Source organism: Protopterus annectens, chromosome 16.part0 (genome assembly GCF_019279795.1).
Source record: "Protopterus annectens isolate FY-2018-M chromosome 16.part0, PAN1.0, whole genome shotgun sequence".
NCBI classification, from domain to species: domain Eukaryota; kingdom Metazoa; phylum Chordata; order Ceratodontiformes; family Protopteridae; genus Protopterus; species Protopterus annectens.
The window spans coordinates 492,657,586-492,679,055 of record NC_056750.1 but is presented as its reverse complement, the minus strand read 5'-3'; the positions used below and the strand labels follow the sequence as shown (position 1 = coordinate 492,679,055).

The following is a 21,470-nucleotide window of genomic DNA, read 5'->3' as shown; positions in this document are numbered from 1 at the left end:
ATCTGCTCAATGAAGGAGGGAGGGGAACACTTATCAGGAAATGTTATTTACTTTGGTAGCATTATCAAAAAAATACTGCCTGTTGTGTAAATAATTGATGGTAATGGTCCTGAACAACTTCTATAGATAGGACTCTGACTAAATGTACCTAGGACCAGAAATCAACATAACTGTCTGCCATGTTCCCTGTAAGAATGGCAATAGAAAAGGGATGTGATTATAGACATGGGAGGTTTGAGGCGATGAGAGCCTGCTTATTGGTATAACCAGAGCTACCCTGGTGATTTCATAGCATACAACACTGGATATACTGTTAAAGTACTTTGAACAAGTGAGTTCACCAGAAATGAATGGGAGAGTACAGTTGTGTAAAATCTTATCACAATGGTAAATGTCCTTCTCTTCACTGCTTCAGTATTCATTACAATAGGAATCCCCTGCCAAGGGTGGCCTGATGTCCTGCCAGTATACCAAAGCCTTTAGGTTGCTTTAATGTATGCCATACATCACATGTATGCTCCTCAATAGCATAGGGCATAAAGGTTGCGCCAAAACTCAATGTACAATTTTCTTTTCCCCAAATTTTTTAGACTTATTTTCAGCTTTCTTTTTTTTTCCCAGACTTCTGTAAATTCTGTAAACAACAGCTTTCATGGATTTTAGTCTCCTTATTTAAGTAATTTTGACTGTAGCACAGAGTACAAGACCAGTATTAAACTGACCTCAAAATAATAATGCTGTGCAAATGACAGACTCTAGGGACAATTTCTCTGCTGTGGGTATATTTATTCAAGAATAAAGGGATGTTATGCCTTCTGTACAGAGTCTGCATGTTCTCCCCGTGTTTGTGTGGGTTTTCTTTGGGTACTCCAGTTTCTACCCACCTGAAAAAACAATGCAGGAGGCAGACTGATAAATCAAAATTGTTTGTGTGTGTGTGTGTGTGTGTGTGTGGTGTACATGCATAATACGGAAGACAGACAAGGCAAGCCATATCCATTAACTACTTGCCTAACAAACCCCATGGATGGCAACAGTTGTTTATGGGGTCAATACAGGAGATGGCTGTGACTCTTAAGCATGGATGAGATGCACTACCCTCCAAATAACTCAGCAGCTAGCAAGTAATGTAAAATTGCCTCATAATAATTAAGTGCACAATCAATATTGGAAAAGAAAACAAAACAATTTTACATCACAGACATTAATTCAATGAATACAAATTCAAGCAACATAAATTTGAGGGGAAAAAAAGCACTGGGCATACATCCCAACATAAACATACCAACTGTGAGGATGCATAGCCTCAGAGAGAGAGAAAGGGAATACCCAGTTTGGTAAACAGTCTCCACACTTCTCTGATACACTACTCTTCTGTCAACAATTTATTTATTCATAAAGCTAATGATAAAATATTTAACTTTGAAAAATGGTGCAAAGAAAGGGATTTACATCAGAAATAATTTTCCCACCCAAATAAAACTCATTTTCTTGTACTCAATGACTGTAAATTAAGCCACACAACTGATGAATTTTCCTGAGGTGCCTACTATAGATAAACTCACTAAACTAGGTATAAATCCCTATGTCACAAGATGGGATGCCAACTGGCTCACTGGCAGAACCTACACTGTGAAAGTAGCAGACTCCAAATCCAACCTCAGACCAGTGACAAGTGGAGTACCACAGGGTTCAGTCCTGGGTCCTCTCCTGTTTGGTATCTACTTCTCTGAAGTACAGGCTAACAAAGTTCGCAGATGACTGCAAACTAGAAGCCATAATCGAAACTCCTAACGATGTGGACATCCTACAAAAGGGCCTCACTGAGACAGATGCCTGGTGTCAAAGCCATGGCCAAAAACTCAATGCCAAAAAGTGCACTGTCATCCCTTTGGGTAAAAACTCTGTACCCATGAACTACCGCATAGGGGGTAGTCCACTCAACACCAAAAGTGTGATAAGAGACCTTGGGACACAGGTAGACACAGTAGTCTCTCCTTTGATAATCACATTGCCACAGTACTCAGGAAATCCTTCTACATGCACACCTCATCACAAAAGGTTTCTCATCCAGGAAAATAGAGATCATTGTTCCCCTCTACTCATCACTCAACAGACCCATTATAGAATACAGGACCCCTTTTGGTATGTACCTCACAAGACATCTACAACAACTGGAAAGTCTGCAGAAATACCTCACAAAGAGGATTACCGGCCTCAAACAGATGCCCTACTTAGACCATCTCAAAAAACTCCAGCTTTACTCCGTCGCATATCGCCTACTCAGAGGCGATCTCTGCCTAACATACAAAGCTATGACAAACCCAGAGCTGTTGGACATGCTCCACTTACAGAAATCCCAATCCCTCCGAGCTACACGCTCTAGGGACCTAAACCTTGTCACCAAAATAAACAGGACATGCTGGAGGGATAGAGCCCTGTCCCAGAGACTTCCCATACTCTGAAACAAACTACCTATCTATATCAAACAAAGCTCCTCATTAGCACTCTTCAAGAAAAATCTTGATGATTGGATGGGAGATAAGAAATTCACAACGATGATCACTTCTGTGGCTCTGTTCGACAGGGGCACAAGAAAATAATTTTCGTGGGTGGCGAAAGCCAGGATACCTTTTTGGCTAGGCTTATATAGGCCCTAGGGCAAATAGCCTAGTACCTACCTATGTGCACTATGTATGTACTCCTTATGTAAAGTATGGGTTTTTACACATTACACCAATTTTATCCCACATTCTAAGTATGTGTTGTAGGTAAAAAGGTAAATCTGCAAAGTACCCATAGATGTGCATGCCATGAGTTATTGAGTGTATGTGTCATGTGTGCATGTATGTACATCCTGTAAATGGCTGGCACCCAATTTAGGATTAATTTTACTGTCTTGTTCCCAATGAGTACCAAGACAGGCTGACACTCTCTTGCAAGCCTGAAAACAGTTAAATGGCTTATCATGGGATAAATTAATTAATTAATGATTGAAAGGATATACAACTGAGTGACTGATGGTTTTAAAAGAGAGAGACCAGCTGAAGATGCTACTGGGTAAAACTGCTTTGTGAGAGGCCGAGAGGGCTGCTGTCAATGGATACCAGAGAAGCAGAAGTACAAGAAAGATACCATCTTTTTAAAGCTGGAAGAAAACAGTCTGGATTAATCACTAACATCAGAAAGCAGAAAGACATCTGACAGATACACTATTGCAAGGGTCATCACTGAAGCAAAATCTATCATTCACCATCTCTCTCCACAATGCTGCATTAACTGTTGGCTTGAAATGACTGTGTAGTTCTGACAAGCTAGATATTCATCATAATGAACTCTGTGTGCTACTTCAAAATTTAGTTGGACATTATTCCTGAACACAGTGTGTGTGTGTGTGTGTGTGTGTGTGTGTGTGTGTGTGTGTGTGTGTGTGTGTGTGTGTGTGTGTGTGTGTGTGTGTATGTGTGTGTATGTGGTGTGTGTGTATGTGTGTATATACCTCTTAACTGTACACCTTTTCACATAATGTCCAGATTATGGCCTCATATTATTTGGTCCCTTTTTCATAGAATTGTGGTTTTCAAACAAATTAGTGGTAAATCATTAACGACTGAAGTTAGAAAATAACAACAGACATTTAATTATCAGACTTTATATCCTTCAGAAAACTCATGCTAATACAAAACCTGTTATTCTATCAACTTTCTAAGTTTATATGAGCAATATTTAAAAAATTCCCCTACTTTTGGGCCTTTGTCCCACTTTTATTTATGGCTTTGTCCAGACTTCTTGCTCTAACAGGTTGAGAGGCACGTGTGTGTGTGTGTGTGTGTGTGTGTGTGTGTGTGTGTGTGTGTGTGTGTGTGTGTGTGTGTGTTGGGGGGGGAGGCTGTATCCAAGTCAACTAAAATGGAAGATGCAGAAAGATAAAAATGATGATCATAAGTGCAAACTGTGAATACTGTCCAGTTCTGAGCAAATGTTTCCCTAACATAGGCTTTCTGGCCTCTCAAAAAACTCCACAAGCTTCTAATACCAGATTTTAAGTTTAAAGAGCCAGGTGCTACAGTGGAGAAAATTCAAAATGCGGTGCACTTGGGAAGCGTGTGCAACTTGCAGTTCAGAAATTACCACAAACTCTCAGATAACAGTGTCTGCAATAAAAGGAGCTGCTAAAATTGAAGTAATACCTGCTGCAGCATCATAATGAAGTAATACTTAAATGAGAAGGGGAGAAGATATTTCTAGTAGAACGTAAGACCACATATTTATAGCTTAGTTAAGGAATATAACATCAGGATGGAATATCAGTGTGAAAGCCTTTAGCAGTCTAATTAAAGATTTTCTAGCAGCAGAATTTCTGGCCTTCTTAAATTAGCACTATATTACCACTTTCATTCAGTATAGTATACACATAGAACAGCGCAAATGCTGTTAATGTCTGGAAAGGGAATAAAAGGAAAAGAGTGTTTGACATGGATGAAACAAGCAAGAAAAAAGTCTTACTTTTCATACAGTATATCAAAGTGAAGTTTCATTATAGTAACACTACTAAATCAGCTAGAAAACTGCAACGTTGTAGGTTTAGACTCATCTTGGCGCTCATGCCTAATAATGTTTCTCACCAAGTCTCATGGTTTTCAAACCTTACATGTTTATTTTATAGGACATATATATTTAGAAAACTGTTCTGCATCCCAAATGATTATTCATTAAGTTGAAAATGCTCCAGTTTTCAGCAAAAACTGGGAACACACAGACAAAGAGAAGCAAGCTTTATGAGTGAAAATTAGATAAATTGCTGTGGTTTAGCAAATAACAGTATTAAAAAAAACTATATGCTCTAACAGTTCACACGTTTGTTTTAAGTTATTCTATATAACAATTGAAATTAAAATGCAAAAAAGTAATGCTCAGTGTCAGATATGCATAGACCTCTATACAGCAGTTCATCTTGGAAGATTTCAGAAAGTAATTTAACAAGGAAACTTTCTTCATGGGTGTAACAAATAAAGAAAAGGGTCACTGAGTAGGAGGAACTTAATCCATTTGAATAATGTGCTTTGAAATCCTCAAACTAAACAACCACAGCCAACACATTTCTTGCTTTCTGTGTTATTTTAAATTTGGTTTGAGCCAGCTGAAGGAATTCATCCTACTGACAAACGCAAGAACCATTTTTTTTACATACACCCAGGTTTCCAAACTCATACACATGTGCAGACATGAAATGTAAATGTACAAGCTGCTTATACTCAAACTGAGATGCAGCTCTTCAGACTGAGTGAACTACCCATTAGATCATGGCAAATTAGACATTTTATAAGAAAGGATTCTTATTAAAATAATAAGATAATGTCATAAAAGCTGAATACTCCTAGAAAAAAGATTTGATGGTTACTGTGGTACCTATTTTTATATATATATATATACATATATAACAAAAACAATGGATAGAAAAATTAAAAAGGACGAGCTGAAAAGGAAAATAAATTTGCATTGATTACTTTAGTTTAGGTTCTCGTCCTTCACTTGTGTACTGCCAACATATCAACCCGATTAAGTCAAGCACTCTTGCATTTGCCATAGTCACCACAGTCATTGGCAAGATTTTGTCTTGGCCTGTTTGCATCGAAAGGTAGACTTCAATTTTTTTAGTCGCTGTTGTACCAATATGGCCCTGGGGGAAGCAAACAATAAATTTAAGTCAGTGGAAATAAAAACAGAGAACAAAACATTACAGTACACCAGAACTGTGACAAATGAATGTGTGCACTTGCCATGCTTCTGTCATATCAAAATATGCTTCAGGTATGTACGCTTAATCTGACTTGAGAACATGTGATCATAATGATAAAACGGCAGGCATTTCAAAAATCGCAAAAAAATTTCAAGCATAGCAGCAAGTCTTGCTCCTAATTTGTTTTTGCAAAAACTTGATTTGCTCACTGTAATTTATAACAGTATTGTGAAAAAGAAAATCAATGTAACAGAAATGCAGTAACACAGCTTTAAAAGTTGACACTCAATGAACCCTTAAAATTGTAGCACATATCATCAGCTTCAGTTAACTTCTTTTCCAAATTCAGCACTGACTATAAAGAAAGTGCAAAGCAATTGTATGTTATTTTCTATGCACTATTCCCATTAAGAACCTTATTACTGTAGTATTTTCACTGTTGGCACAAAAAGAGTGCAGCCATGTTTGATAAAAAGAAAGTTAACTGGAATAATCTCTTGGATGGAATACTGAGAGGAAAAAATTAACACTTTCCCTCTGCTTGTATACCTCCTGGATAAAATAAAAGACCCTACTTAGCCAGTGTATTGCTTCCTTATATTCATCTTAAGATTTTTTCACACCTACACTATGCATCTCTAAATTATTTCACATACTGTCCATAAAAAAAAAATGCATTTCTTCATACCTCTTAATTTCAGATTATACCATCTAGTTTATGTGCACCCCCCCCCCCCCAACACACACAGAAAAAGATATTGCCTTCTTATGCTTTATTGTTTTCCTTCAATTATTTTAAGGGTTCTGACACGGCTTCATTGCTTTTTCTCAGTACTACATGTACTACACAAGTTATTTAGCCTCTTTTTGTGAAGCTTCTGTTGAAGAACCTGTAACATTTTTTGATGTCCTACTTCGACTGCTTCAATCCTCAGTTCACAGAACATCCAAAAGTAAACACTGACACCTCAGCAAAGGACTGTACAGAACAGATCAATTTTTTACCTTTTGTGATATTTGTTCCTATGAATGCTTTATTATTAAGGCATCTAAAACAAAAAGGATCCCTTTTCATCTATGTTGCTGTTTCCCCTGGAGAAATGTGCAATCAATCCGGACTATTTGTTTCTCTGGTACATTACTCTACACTCATGTCGAATCCACATTTCAAACCGTTTCTCCTAACTTGCCAGGTCTTTTCCTACCTTTTACAAAGCCACAAGCACATTCTGTGTGGTGCATAATACATAAATTAATAATTTCAACCTTACAGCAAAGTCATTTAAACAAAGAAAAAGCCACACCCATTAATGAACCTGGGAGTTCCCTACAACAGTGGACTTACTATACTCCATGTCTTGCTGCATGTAGTTTTACAGCAAGTTGTGACCAACTCTCAGGATGCCTAATATTAACAATATAAAATATACTGGTAACATCAAGGTAGCTATGCTCAATGCCCTTGTCAGGCATACTATATTCATTAACCGAAGGACTCGTTACATGTAACCTATACCGGGTATGGCTACTCTGCCTCAGTGACCATGCCATACTGTCCACTAAATATTGAGCACTTTTTTAACTTCAGAAGCTACTGCAGGATTTCAGTGCCCCTTGAGCCAAACTAAAATCTGTTGTCTTACACAGCTGTCTTGCTTCAACTCCTGTAAGTGGAAATCTTGCCTGCCATCTTTCAACATACATATATCCAACTTTCTTTTAATATTTGTTAAAAGTGGCACAAACTACATCATGAATTCTAGGCTAAATCAGACCTATGACTATGCCTCACTTCAGTTTTACTTCTCTCTGAACTCTCTTCTGGATAGATTAGTAAGGATTCTATATATCTACTGTTCTACTCAATGGTTATGGCACCTCCACATTCACATCTCTACCTTCTAAGAATCCTGAACAGAATTATAATTCCATCCACTAAACTACATAAATTAAAGTTATGAACTCACCATAACAGTGCATCTGGGTTGTCCATTTGCATACTTCCTCAAAATGTGGGTAGCAGATCTGACTTGGATGCATACACCAGACTTTTGGATCCAACAAGCTTCTCCTTCTACCCATAATGCTCACATTAGCTAACAATACCTCAGACGGACTTTGCTGCCTTATAAATCCTGAGACAGAGCAGGAAAAAGGAAAAAACAGCAAAGTTAGGGGCTAGGGCTCAAACCTGGAACAAAGGTTCAATAAAATCCACAAGGTCACTGAAGAAGCAGGGAAGGGGGAAGAAGGATGGGGAGTTGACGAAGAATGAAAATGGACAACACAGATGCATAATTATGGTGAGTACATAACTTTAATATCTGATTATGTTCTTTTTCATTCTTCCTCAACATGTAGAACAGAGTCCCCAACTCTGTGAATCTGGGTGTTCCTCATGGAAGGATATCCTGAAGAACTGTCAAACCAAATGCAGCTCTGCTTCTGGAGGTCAAATCTAGTCTGTAATGAGCAATAAAGGTATGAGCACATTAGACCAAGTAGCTGCTGCACAAATGTTATCAATGGAGGTTCTAGACCAGAAGGTGGAAGAAGTTTCCATGGATCTAATTTGCTTTAGCAGGCTTTGATAAGGAAAGGTCTTGTTGAATATATGCAAAAGAAATGCAATCGTAATTCATTTGGCCAGGGTAACTTTAGAAACTGATGATCTCAGACTGTTTTGGTGAGAAGGAAACAAACGGCTGTTCTGATTTCCTGAAATCTCTTGTCCTCTGTAGGTGAAATCATAGTTCACTGGTAGGTACTAGGCTATTGGCCCTAGGGCCTATACAAGCCTAGCCAAACGGTACCCTGGCTTTTGCCACCCAAGAAAATTATTTTCCTGTGCCCCTGTCAAGCAGAGCCACAGAAGTGATCTCCCCTGGGTGAAGTTCCTATCTCCCATCCAATCATCAAGATTCTTCTTGAAGAGTGCTAATGAGGAGCTTTGTTTGACATAGATAGGTAGTTTGCTCCAGAGTATGGGAAGTCTCTGGGAAAGGAATCTATCCCTCCAGCATGTTCTGTTTATTGTGGTGACAAGGTTTAGTTCCCTAGAGCGTGTAGCTCGGAGGGATTGGGATTCCAACAGCTCTGGGTTTGACATAAGCTTTGTATGTTAGGCAGAGATCGTCGCTGAGTAGGCGATATGCGACGGAGTAAAGCTAGAATTTTTTGAGATTGTCTGCATAAGGCATCTGTCTGAGGCCGGTAATCCTCTTTGTGAGGTATTTCTGCGGCCTTTCCAGTTGTTGTAGATGTCTTGTGAGGTACATACCAAAAGGGGTGTCGGTACTCTATAATAGGTCTAATGAGTGATGAGTAGAGGGGAACAATGACCTCTTTTTTCCTGGATGAGAAACCTTTTGTGATTAGGTGTGCCATGTAGAGGGATTTCCTGACTACTGTGGTGATGTGATTATCAAAGGAGAGACTACTGTCCACCTGTGTCCCAAGGTCTCATCACACATTTGGTGTTAAGTAGACTATCGCCTATGTGGTAGTTCATGGGTACAGAGTTTTTACCAAAAGGGATGACAATGCACTTTTTGGCATTGAGCTTGAGGCCATGGCTTTAACACCAGGCACCATATATATACACACACACATACACACACACACATTATATATATATATATATATATATATATATATATATATATATACACACACATATATATATATATATATATATATATATATATATATACACACACACACACACACACACATGTATGTGTGTATATATACACATACATAATCCAAAATTATGATATTCATCCCTACAAAAAACACCAAAATAGATAAAAACTCCTTCATAACAAGTCATAATAGGACTTCAATTGAAGTAGTCTCCCATACCAAGCTTCTCGGAGTCATTATTGATGAACACCTCAAGTTTGACATGCACCTTCAAACTAGCATTAAAAAATTCTCAACAGAAGCTTGGTATGCTTTACCGCCAGTCGCTTTCTGACCCCCTCCTCTAAGCTTACTCTCTCCACAACCTACCTTCTCTCCTACGTATGGCGCTCCCCTTCCTTACCAATCTCCAAGCCTACCTCAAAGCTAAACTGGCATCCTGCTACAATAAAATTGCAAAGTTTGCCATAGGCGCCAAATCATCTTCACATCACTGCAATTCTCTACACTAAACTGGCTAGAGCTTCCCCACTATCTCTCCTACATTTAAATCTCTACCACACACAACCTCATTTTCAAACCCTCACACTGCCCTTTCTCTAGCTTCTACCTTCACTATGCATCTTCTTGACCGATCCCTCAGATCTAACAATCAAAACCTTCTCAAAGTATACAAACCACTACACACTCCTGACCAACTCCTATTACCTTACTCCTTAGCACAGAAATGGAACGCCCTTCCTTCCCACATTCGAACTACAAAATCCCCCTCTACCTTCAAAAGCCTGCTTCACTCTTGCCTCTTACCAAATGGGAGTGTTCTTGCTCCCACCCCTCCTAATCTACACACCACACATTCCACTTCCTCTCTACCTTCCGCTTTTCCACTCCACCTTCATCTTGTATTCCTTCTCCTACTCTCCTCCTCACTCTAACTCACCATCCCCCTTCTCCCAACTCTTATCTCCTATTTCCTTTTCTGTTGACTTTAACAACCTACATAAAGTATTTACTGATATCCTAAACTAAATTGTTGCATCACCTCCAGTGTTTTTACAGTCATGATACTCTGTAAATTTTATAAGCAACTTTATAAACAATGGTGCATTGTACTGATTCTTTAAACATTGTTTGCATAATTGTTTTCTGTGGAGTTGTATATGTATTCAGATGGAGCTTTTCTCCCTGGGCCTCCATTGAAAAAAGCCTCAATCTGGCCCAATGGACTATCCCGGTTAATAAACTGCAAAGAAAATTATATATATATATATATATATATATATATATATATATATATATACACATATATATATATATATATATATATATACACACACACATATATATATATATATATATATATACACGCATACACAAAATATACACACACACACACACAATCAAATCATGTCAAGCTCTGAACTTCACCCATCCACCCACAATCCCTTTTCCCATTTTTGCACATGGAGTAGGGGTTTCACTTAAACAGTGACAATCATCTAGAGCCACGATTTACACCTCTGGGTGGCTAGACGTGCTGCAGTAGATCATCCACACCACACACTCACACGCACAACCACACCTCCGGTCAGTTTATAGTGTCCAGTCTACCTACTTCATGTTTTTGGAATGTGGGAGGGAACTGGAGCACCTGCAGGAAACCCACGCGAACACAGGGAGGACATGCAGACTCCACATTGTGCATCTAAAACTCGAGAAATTAGAAGAGACAAAAATTAACTGTTTGACTAATATTCGATTCAGACCCTACTTTTGGTAAGAAGGATGGACTGGTCTGTAAAGTATCTCTTTCTTTGTGAAAAACAATGTAAGAGGATTTGGAAGATAGAGTCTGGAATTCAGAAATTCATCTTGCAGATGTAACAGCTACTAGAAAAGCTGTTTTACAATAAAAGAATTTTAAAATAGATTTTGCTGATGATTCAAAGGGTTGTTGGGTCAACCCTAGAAGTACAACTGTTAGATGACAAGGAGGTGACAGATCTTTCACTGGAGGTCTAATTAAGAAGGTGCCTTTAAGAAATGCCTTGCACAATTTGGAAGAAGCTAAAGAGGTAGCTTTTTCTCCGGAGTAAAAATTAAATACAGTTGCTAACTTGAACTTTGACTGTAGAAAAACTAGCACCTTCCTGAAAAGCAGATGCTAAAAATTCCTGAACCGAAGATATAGGTGTACTGTAAAGGTCAATTGCCTTCTGAAGAGCCCAAACTGAAAATCTTTTACATTTACTCCTATAGATCTTCCTTGCAGAAGCCTTCTGGGAAGACGGAAGTATATGTCAGCCTGGGGAGGAAAGCCTGGGCTGTCTAGCTATCAAAGGCATTGGAGAAACCATGTGGTTAATTTGAAATGTGTGACACTGTAATGAGAGAAAAGGTCTGGACTGTGGTCCAGTATCCATGGAGGATATCGAAGATGAAACCAAATGTAGGGGAACTAAACTTGTCAAAGCCAAAAGGAGGCAATGAAGTTAAGTGAACTCTTCTCCAAAAGTGCTTTCTGTAAGAATTTTGGAATTAGAGGCAACAGGGAATAAGCATAAAGGAGACAGGAGGGCCAAACTTGGACTACAGTATCTCTCAGTGACTCCCTCTGAGAAGCGATTATGGCAAATAACCTGCTGCACTTATTGTGGGGAGATGCAAAGAGAATGCAGCAAGTTTGGTCCCAAAAATAGAAAAACTTCTCTGCCACTGATCGATTGAGAGACCACTCGTGAGGCAGCAAAATGGACCTGCTGAGTTTATCTGCTAGTACGCTGGATTTCCCCTGTGTGTGTGCTGCCATGAAAAAGCAATTGGAGATCATCCACTGCCACACTCTAATTGACTACTGACAAAGGGGGTAAGGATCGAGATCCCGTTTATTGATGTAGCAGAACACGGACATGTTGTAGGTTTGTGTCGTAATAGTCCCTAGAGAGAGAACATCCTGAAAGGCCTGCAATGCTAGTAGGACCACTCTCATCTCTAGAACACTGATATATGAGTTGGTCTCTTGGGAGTACCACATGCTTTGGTCTGTCCATCTCAAGAACTGGCCCCCACCCTAATTAGGAGGCATCCATGTTACCATGGCTACTGGAGGAGACAGGATAAAAGGATGGCCTAGACAAACTTCAACCACCAACAAAGATGATTCTTGTAGACTTGAGTGAGTCTGACTGGGAAGGACAGATGATGATGCAGAATAGATCAAAGCTATCCAGCGCTGAAACACTGAGGGGAAAGGACGGCTCTGATAACATCAGAGTGGAACCCAACCCCCCATCCCCCCACCCAGATCCAGCACCGACGGTTCAGCTTCCAGACTCATCCTGATCCAAAAGAATAGGAGCAGAGTCAGTCAGAGAGGCCTTCAGAAATGAACACCTTGCCATCTTCAGATCCGACAATATTCTTGGGGCTCTAGGATCCAAAGGCTCCAAAGCCAATGGATAGATCAGAAAAGCAGAGATCACTATATAAGAAGTGGACAGAAGGCTCACGGATCCAATGGGAGATGGATACGAAATAACCCCCATCTGAATCTGAATTCTGAGGAATTTTCTTATCATCCTATCCACACATCGGCCTTCGGAAAAACTTCTTGAGGACCTGATGGACAAGACTATCGATTGTAGCCTAGACTATCTCCTTGGAGTTGTTTAGAGAAACAGGGAAAGGAGTCGAGTGGAGACTGGTTCAACTTTGAACCTGGGCGAGCACGGAGCGGATTCTAGGAGACCTTGTCAGTATAGCAGTCAGATCAGAGTTTTTTGGATCCGAATGCTTTCGTTTAGGAACTGAAGAAGTCAGATCCAATGTTTTATGAATTATTTGAGAGGCTCCAAAAGAAGCTACGGTGAAAGTCAAAGCCTTCAGAGAATGGGCAAGAGATCTCTTACGAGGCTCCTTAGTCTCTGAAGAAGATTTACTAGGTTTACTTAGGGGTTTGAGTCCCTGATGAAGAAGATGAAAAGGAAGGCAGGATCTCCTTAAGGACCAACTTATTACACATATCAGTCAGTGCTTAAGATTTAAACACTGCACAAACAAAACATTTGGTATCAACTTGTGCCACTCATAGGCAGTAGATGCACTTCCTGTGGACATCAGAATTAAGAATCTTGTGCCCACAGGAACTGAACCTTTTCAAACCAGTTGATTTCTCAGCCATAGCTTAAAAGAAACAAAAAGAAAGAGTAAGAGAGAGAAAAACTCAGACTTTTTAAATATATTTAGAATAGTAAACTACCAGCAATGGTAGATAGAATACTCTCTAAAGGGTAGAAAAAGTTAAAGCCCGTGTTTGCACAGGTTTATGCTCTGCAGATCCTGTTTTGCCATCCAGGAGACTACAAGAGCAACAGAAAGGAGAAAGAGACTTTAAATGCCTCCATTTTGATTTTTTCTGGTTATACTGCTTTCTGCACTTAATTTACGTGTTTTTTTTCATTTAACTGCATTTATTTTAACTGTATTTGCTTTAATATTGCTAGACACTCAAGTGTGCTAGCTTGCACTGCATTTAAAGTATATTACCGGTGTCAGAAAGTCTGCTCTTCAATTATTCCCTTATATCTTGCTAGACCTCTTCTCTCTTGCACTTTAATTAGCTTATTTACCTAGCACTTCATCAGGCTGTTTGTAGCAATTATTGTAGCACACAAGTGCTATCAGCACTAGACGTCTTATAAGGTAACAGCTCCAGTACTTAGTAATGATGACCATCCCTCCTGGCATGTCTAAAGGTCAGTTTCCTATGCTTTCTCCTATTAACCTGGTGACCTTGGGCATTCTGAGGCAGTGTAGCAACTGCCTTATGTACACAGGCAACCCGCTCATCTTACCTCCCAACACTCAGACTTGTGACAGACACGCTTATATCTCCAAATTGAAAGTCATGTACTCTCCAGCCAAGACTGGAATAGCTGTTCAAGAGGAGGTCAAAACCTGCACCACACCACATGGAGCACATAGCCCTCCAGAACACCCACCACCACCACAGCACTCGCATAAAAACACAAACCACACACCCACCTTCATGGAGGCTCTCAACAGAAATCTATCCAAGCAGCAGAGACTTCCAAGGCAGTAACGCACTTGACCACCACAACACAGCACAAGACACATAAGCTCAACTACACAGTGTGCCCCTCAACCTAACACCCTAAGGCAAAACAGCTTGCCCAATACAATAATCATAGGTGACTCAATAGTGAGGCACACTGATGTCCCACTCACTAGGCTGAATAAGGAGAGGATTACAGTCAGCTGTCTATCAGGTGCTAGAATCTGACAAATAACACATGGACTCAGGTCACTCCACAACAAGTACAAATATGATTCTGCCATGTGGGTGTGAATGACCTGAAATTCACCGCCCTGGACTACATGAAGAGAGACATGGTGGAGCTCTTGGATTATGTGGTCCAAGCAGGTATGACCATAGCCCTGAGCAACATCCTACCATCGTCCAGAATTATACCGCAGTACAAACAGAAAATGATTGACTTCAGCAATTGGCTAAGTTTCTGGTGTCACTCTAAAGGGATCCAGTATCTTGTCTGCTTGGGATAACATGATTGACAGACCTCGATGCTTTGCAAGAAATGGCCTGCATCTGTCACCCCTGGGTTTCCGGGTACTGGCTAAGGCTCTTTCCACCCCTATAAGTGCCTTTTTTTAGGTGGTATTCTAAAGACTAAATTACCACCATAACAGCTATAAATAAATGCAATCTGAGGGTCATGCTGCTTAATGCTAGAAGTCTAAATCTCAAGATGCACTCACTTGAAGCGCTCCTCAAAATGGAGAACATAGACATTTGTGCTATAACAGAGACCTGGTTTAAAGCAGGAGAAAGCACCCCTGCACTACCAGGCAGCAACTCATTCCACACCTTTCGGCCCCAGAACATGGACCGAAGCTCCCCCAGAACATGGACCGAAGCTCCGAAGGCAGTGATGTCTCCATATTCACAAATGATATGAACACCTCCAGACTAGTAGTCCAGCATAATGCATCTGAGATACCCTGGGTAGAACTAACATTGGTTAAGATGGCGATTCAGGTCGTAGCCTGCTATAGGTCCCCAACCATGTCCCAATACTCCCACTCCACATTCCTAAGCACCTTGGAAACCATTAAATCCAACCCAACACTCACTTACTAGGTGACTTCAACTACTCCTCCATCAACTGGGAAAACTACTCATGCAACAAGGCACTGGCCCAAAGCTTCCTGGAATTCATCGATTCCAATGCCCTGGACCAGCTCATTTTACCCCCACTAGAGGAAGCAATATCCTTGACCTGGTTATTACTAACATGGGCAACTGTTGCTCTACACCAATAGTCAATTCCTCCCTGGTTAGATATGACCACAAACTAATCACCATGGAAATCCACATCTCACCCACAAACCTGCAAAGGTATCCATCATGAAAAACATCTCCAAAGCTGACTTTGGACTCCTAAAAACAGAGGTGGCTAACTTCATGGCACCATGCCAATTGGAAATAGATGCATGACTGCCAAATCATACACCATGCACTGTACGAACACGTACATAAATGCATGAACTAGCCGTGCCTAACAGAACCAAGACCCTCTCCTCCAAAAAAAGGAAGCCAATCTGGTGGTCCCCTGGCATTAATAAACTCTAAAACAGAAGGAAGAAACTGTTGCAGAAAAAGATGGTCTCAAGACTGGAAAAATTCCCTTAGTCTCAACAAAAAGTTGAGATCCCTCTACCCAGATTTGCTCTGAGTTACTGCACAATGGTACCTCCTATATTGAGCCAACAGATATTGCCAACATACTGGCCGACAGATTCCATGCCACCTTTACCCCTCTCTCCCCCCTAAAGGACCAATCTCAATACCGAAAGAATGCTAGGCACCCAGCATTACTGCAGCACAGGTTAAAGCTGCATTGTCCAAAGCCAAGAATACAGCTTCCACGGGACCTGACAACATCCCTTGGTTGTGTTCTACATGAAATACAAAGTGAACTGGCACCACATCTGTATGCCCTGTTCACACACAGCCTCACCTCAGGCTTTGTCCCTACTGAATGGTTCACTGCTACAGTCATCCCTCTCCATAAAGGAGGAGCAACTACAGACCCTGAAAATTATCGTCCTATTAGCCTGACAAGTCTGACATGTAAGGCTATGGAGCGCACCATCATGGACCTAATTAACAAGGATATAGGGACTCTCCAAACTCTAGATCCCACGCAATTTGGTTTTGTGAAATGTAAATCGTGCTTACTCAACCTGTCTGACTTCTCTGAGTCAGTCACCAGAGCTGTGGATGAAGGTAAGGCAGCTCATACAGCCTACCTCGATCTGGCCGAGGCCTTTGATACCATTCCTCACTCAGGAATTATTGATAAACTCACCAGACTGGGTATCAACCCACGTATTGTTAAGTGGATTGCAAATTGGCTCACAGATAGAATAGTGGACTCCAAGTCGGACTGCCGACCAGTCATGAGTGGAGTCCCACAGGGATCGGTCTGGGATCCTCTCCTGTTTGGCATCTACTTCTCAGAAGTCCAGGCCAACACAGGGGGACTCTAGCTGACAAAGTCCACAGACGACTGCAAGCTGCGAACCATTATTAACTTCCAAAGTGATGCAGACATCCTACAGAAAGGCCTCACTGAGACCAATAACTAGTGTCGAAACCATGGCCTTAAGCTTAATGCCAAAAAAATGCGTCATCCCCTTTGGAAAAACTCAGTTCCCACCAATTATGACATAGATGGGAGCCCACTGAACAGTGAAGGCCTTATGAGAGATCTGGAGACACAGGCTAACAGTAACCTCTCTTTTGACCACCACATTGCCACTGTGGTCAGAAAATTTTTCTATGTGGCGCATCTCATTACCAAGGGTTTTGCATCCAGGAAGAGAGAGGTCATCATCTCTCTCTACTCTTCCCTCATTAGACCAATCATAAAGTATAATGCCCCATTTGGCATGTACCTCACTACACACCTGCAACAGCTGGAGAGGCTACAAAAGTACCTCATGAAGAGGATCCTAGGCCTTAAACACATGTCCTACATGGATAGACTCAAAAAACTCCAGCTATTCTCTGTCTCACATCGTCTACCAAGAGTCTATTTCGGTGAAATTAGTTTTCAGTCATTTGAGCTATCAGCGATTTGGTCAGGGTGAATTGAAATTCAGTGACATGAGCTTTCAATGGTAGACCCATATAGTTCTACTTTGTTTCATTGAAAGCTCATTTCACTGAATTTCAATTCACCCTGACCAAATCGCTGAAAGCTCAAATGACTGAAAACTCATGTCACCGAATCACATTTCACTGAAGTGAGGTACTGACACTCTGTAGAGTACTCAAGGGCAAGTAAAAAGGTATATGCCCTTTTCCCACTGTAGTACGATCCTGGAGTTAGTATATATAGTTGGAGGGTGTGGGGGGCACAGCACCCCACAATGGGAGGTGTAGGTGGCATAGTCCCCCACTTAGTTTGGGTATATATTGTCTTCTGGAAAGAGTTAGTCATTGATATCGTAAGTATGCATGTCTATGGTTTAAAATGTACTGATATAAAGCTTTCAGTGAAATATAATACAAGACCAAATTAGGTGGGGGGCTACACCCCCACCCCCCCTAACTATATATACTAACTCCAGGATCGGACTACAGTGGGGAACAGGGCATATACCTTTCACTTGCCTTACAGTACTCTACACAGTGCCAGTACTTCACTTCAGTGAAATGAGTTTTCAGTAATTTGAGCATTCAGCGATTTGGTCAAGGTGAATTCAAATTCAGTGAAATGAGGTTTCATTGAAAGAAAGTAGACTCGTGTGTGTATATATATATATATATATATATATATATATATACATGTATATATATATATATATATATATATATATATATATATATATATATACATATATATATGCACACACAAACACACACAGTTCCCCTTCAAAACATTTAAAACCCATAACATCGAAACCATAACATCTAAAACCCAAAACATCTAAAACTCATAACATCGAATTTCATAACATTTAATATGTGCATCACAAATTCGAACACTACAAATCACATGAAAATAACATCCCCTCCACATATAACGACACCAAATGAACACACTTTTTCCTACTTTTCCACGGGGGGGGGGGATGCCCCCCACACCCCCTGTAAATTAAACAGACCAACTCAGAGAACGCACTACAGTAGAAAAAAGTTAATTTCCAAACCCCAATGTATCAAGATCACCATAAAGAATGTACACACAATGTCTATAACACTTACCTATATGTCCTAAAAACACATACAGAGTGGCAAAATAAACACTATATAAATAGTATAAATTTCTAATAACTATAGAAATAAAAACTACATCTCAGAGTGATACCACAGGATTAACAATTTAAACTATAGCATTTACACGTTTGATGATATACATATTACACATTTTAGATGTTATGAAATTCGATGTTATGGTTTTGATTTTAGAGGTTATGAGTTTTAGATGTTTTGAAGGGGAACCATATTCACACACACATGCAGATATATATATATATATATATATATATATATATATATATGTGTGTGTGTGTGTGTGTTTTATATATATATATATATATATATATATATATATATATATATATATAAATATATATGTATGTGTGTGTGTGTGTGTATTCACGCTTCTATATACACACCACATATAGTCCACAGTCTCTTATGCATACAAGGATAACTGAATTTATTACATGAAAAAAAAAATTTTTTTAAATGACATTTGTGCTTGTACATTACTTTCAGATGAACTGTAAATGTTATTGTTACTTTAGGTGACAGATGAGAAATAAAGTGTTTGCCAATATTCCGATCTACTTTGTAGCATCTGAGGAGTGAAGGGATGCAAAATATTTTCCATTGTGTCGGTCTATGTTTGGTGATTGCATTTTAATAAAAAGCCTTGTAAGCTTTTTATTAAAACAATGGTCAAAATAAATTTAGTTCACCCTATGGTCACATCACCTTCAGGCTAGCATGATGTGCGTCGATAGACTTTAATGGAGGAATCACTGTGCACATGCAGTGCTATAACCATTAAAATCTATCAATATCCATGACATTTTACTTATGGTGATGTCACAGAAGTTAAAGTTCACTGTTCACACACTGCGGCATCAGTGTACTGAAAATGTAATTTTTGTAAGTTTTTGTTTGTTGAGGATGAAAAGGTGAACATCTTTCTGATGGGGAGACACAATGGATCAGCAGTTTATGCGCCACATGCTGTGATGCACAGATATGTTTTTCTTCATTGGCAAACCACTTTAAATCATTTACATAAAGTCTGTTTGCAGCTCTCTGAACTGTTCTGAATGTGAAAATTTGTCTGATAGGTAATCTTTCAGTGGAAATTTCACTTACTGGGTTAATGTGATGACACGGTCAGACTCACAGAATTCTTTCTTTCACCACCACCAATGCCATTGGTGCCTTAGCTTTAGAAATGGAGCAATGCTTTGTGACAATGTGTTTGTTACTTGTTAAAGTAATCACTAGTCGTTTTGCATCTTATGTGGTAGGCATCTGAGCTGAAAACAGAGCTGTTTGTGTTTTTATTTCTCATAATACACAGTTTGCCCTTCATAAAAACAATGCTCCCCAAGGCCTTTTGAATTAGCATATCTTTCCCTGTTGTCTTTCTCCCTCTAGTCTGTTAGGCCTAGTTATGCAAGGTATCTTTTTCCTGAATTTGCATTTAAACAGCAGGCTAACCAAATGGAGCAACATCTGCAGCTGACTTGATGTGCTGCATATTCTCAGCATGCTGTTTTACTTTTGTTCACAGTGAATCCCTCTGGAGTTGGCTATCTTTACTTCTTTGCTTATATTCTGCAATAAAATGTTCCACTAGTCCACCTACTAGTGGCTCAAGTGGAGTCAATGTTTTTTTGTTTCATTCCTTGGGAATGATAGAATTCTTTGAACTGATGGTAGTTAAATGGCGGGCCACTGACAGTCATTACTTTCCTAGCATTCCAAATATCACAAAATTGTTGCCAAACTGGAACAGCTTCAAGTGGGGACAGGGAAAATACTGGTTCTACCACAAAGAATTATGAGTAGCTTTCGATAACAGCTAACAGGTACTCTTACATATATGTATACATATATAAAAAATAAAATAAATAAAAGCAACTGGATCAATCCATGATTCCTTAATGAGTTCAATGCTGTGATGTCTAAACCAAGGCAACCATACATTCTGTTCAATGCTGCTACTGCCAATCTGTAAACTGACATTTTTTTTTGTATGCAGTTACTAGTGTGTGTTTGTGTGTGTGTAACAAAGATCTATGACAAGGCAGGTACATCAGGATGACTACAAAAATGAAGACAGAATCTGCTTAGGTTACAGGAGAGAGAACAAAAGCACAAATAAGCCATTTGTTTCCAAAAGTGAGAGGGACCTGGATGGGCAGGGACAGATGTCACATATAAAGGTTCATATTTGTGGCACTAAGGGTGAAGGGATCTAGGCAGTTAATCTAAGAATGATTAATTACAATCTTCTATCCAAAATACTGCTTTCCTAACGAAAAAGTGATTATTTTCTTTGTGTATGCCATGCATTCTGTGTATGCCTTTGTACTGCCAGCAGAATTAACTTTCCTAAATAGGGACTTGGACCTGTTAAACCGATGATAGAGGATGTTAAATGCGGAGAATTTGTAGTGATTTGACTTGATATTCTCGAATCACAAGTAAAGTACTCCTTCAGTTACTACCAGTCCTATAAATATAGCCTAAAAGGCATCTTCTTTGTTAAAACACATCATAAAAAGCATATAATTTGTACTGCAAAGCTCAAAGTTGAATGAAATTTTTTTATGCTGTCCTTGACTGTTACATAAACATGTCTTGTAAGTGAGACCACAGGGGCATATCAACAATTACATAAAGCCTGTGTGCAAGTTGTGAACAGAGGCAGCGCAATATGGACAGACCTAAAATGGGCAATCCGAAATGCATTTCCACATCCAAAAGAAGGAAAACTGATTT

General features: G+C 39.6%; 1 protein-coding gene across 1 annotated transcript in view; it reads right to left on the bottom strand.

Moving 5' to 3' along the window:
• Window positions 1-21,470, bottom strand: part of MAPKAP1 (MAPK associated protein 1) — a gene marked incomplete in the record, with an annotated part of 2,444,893 nt that overhangs the window by 1,575,792 nt on the left and 847,631 nt on the right. Inside the window, 1 exon segment of the mRNA XM_044057947.1 lies at window positions 5,508-5,680. Coding sequence (XP_043913882.1) covers window positions 5,508-5,680 — 173 coding nt within the window.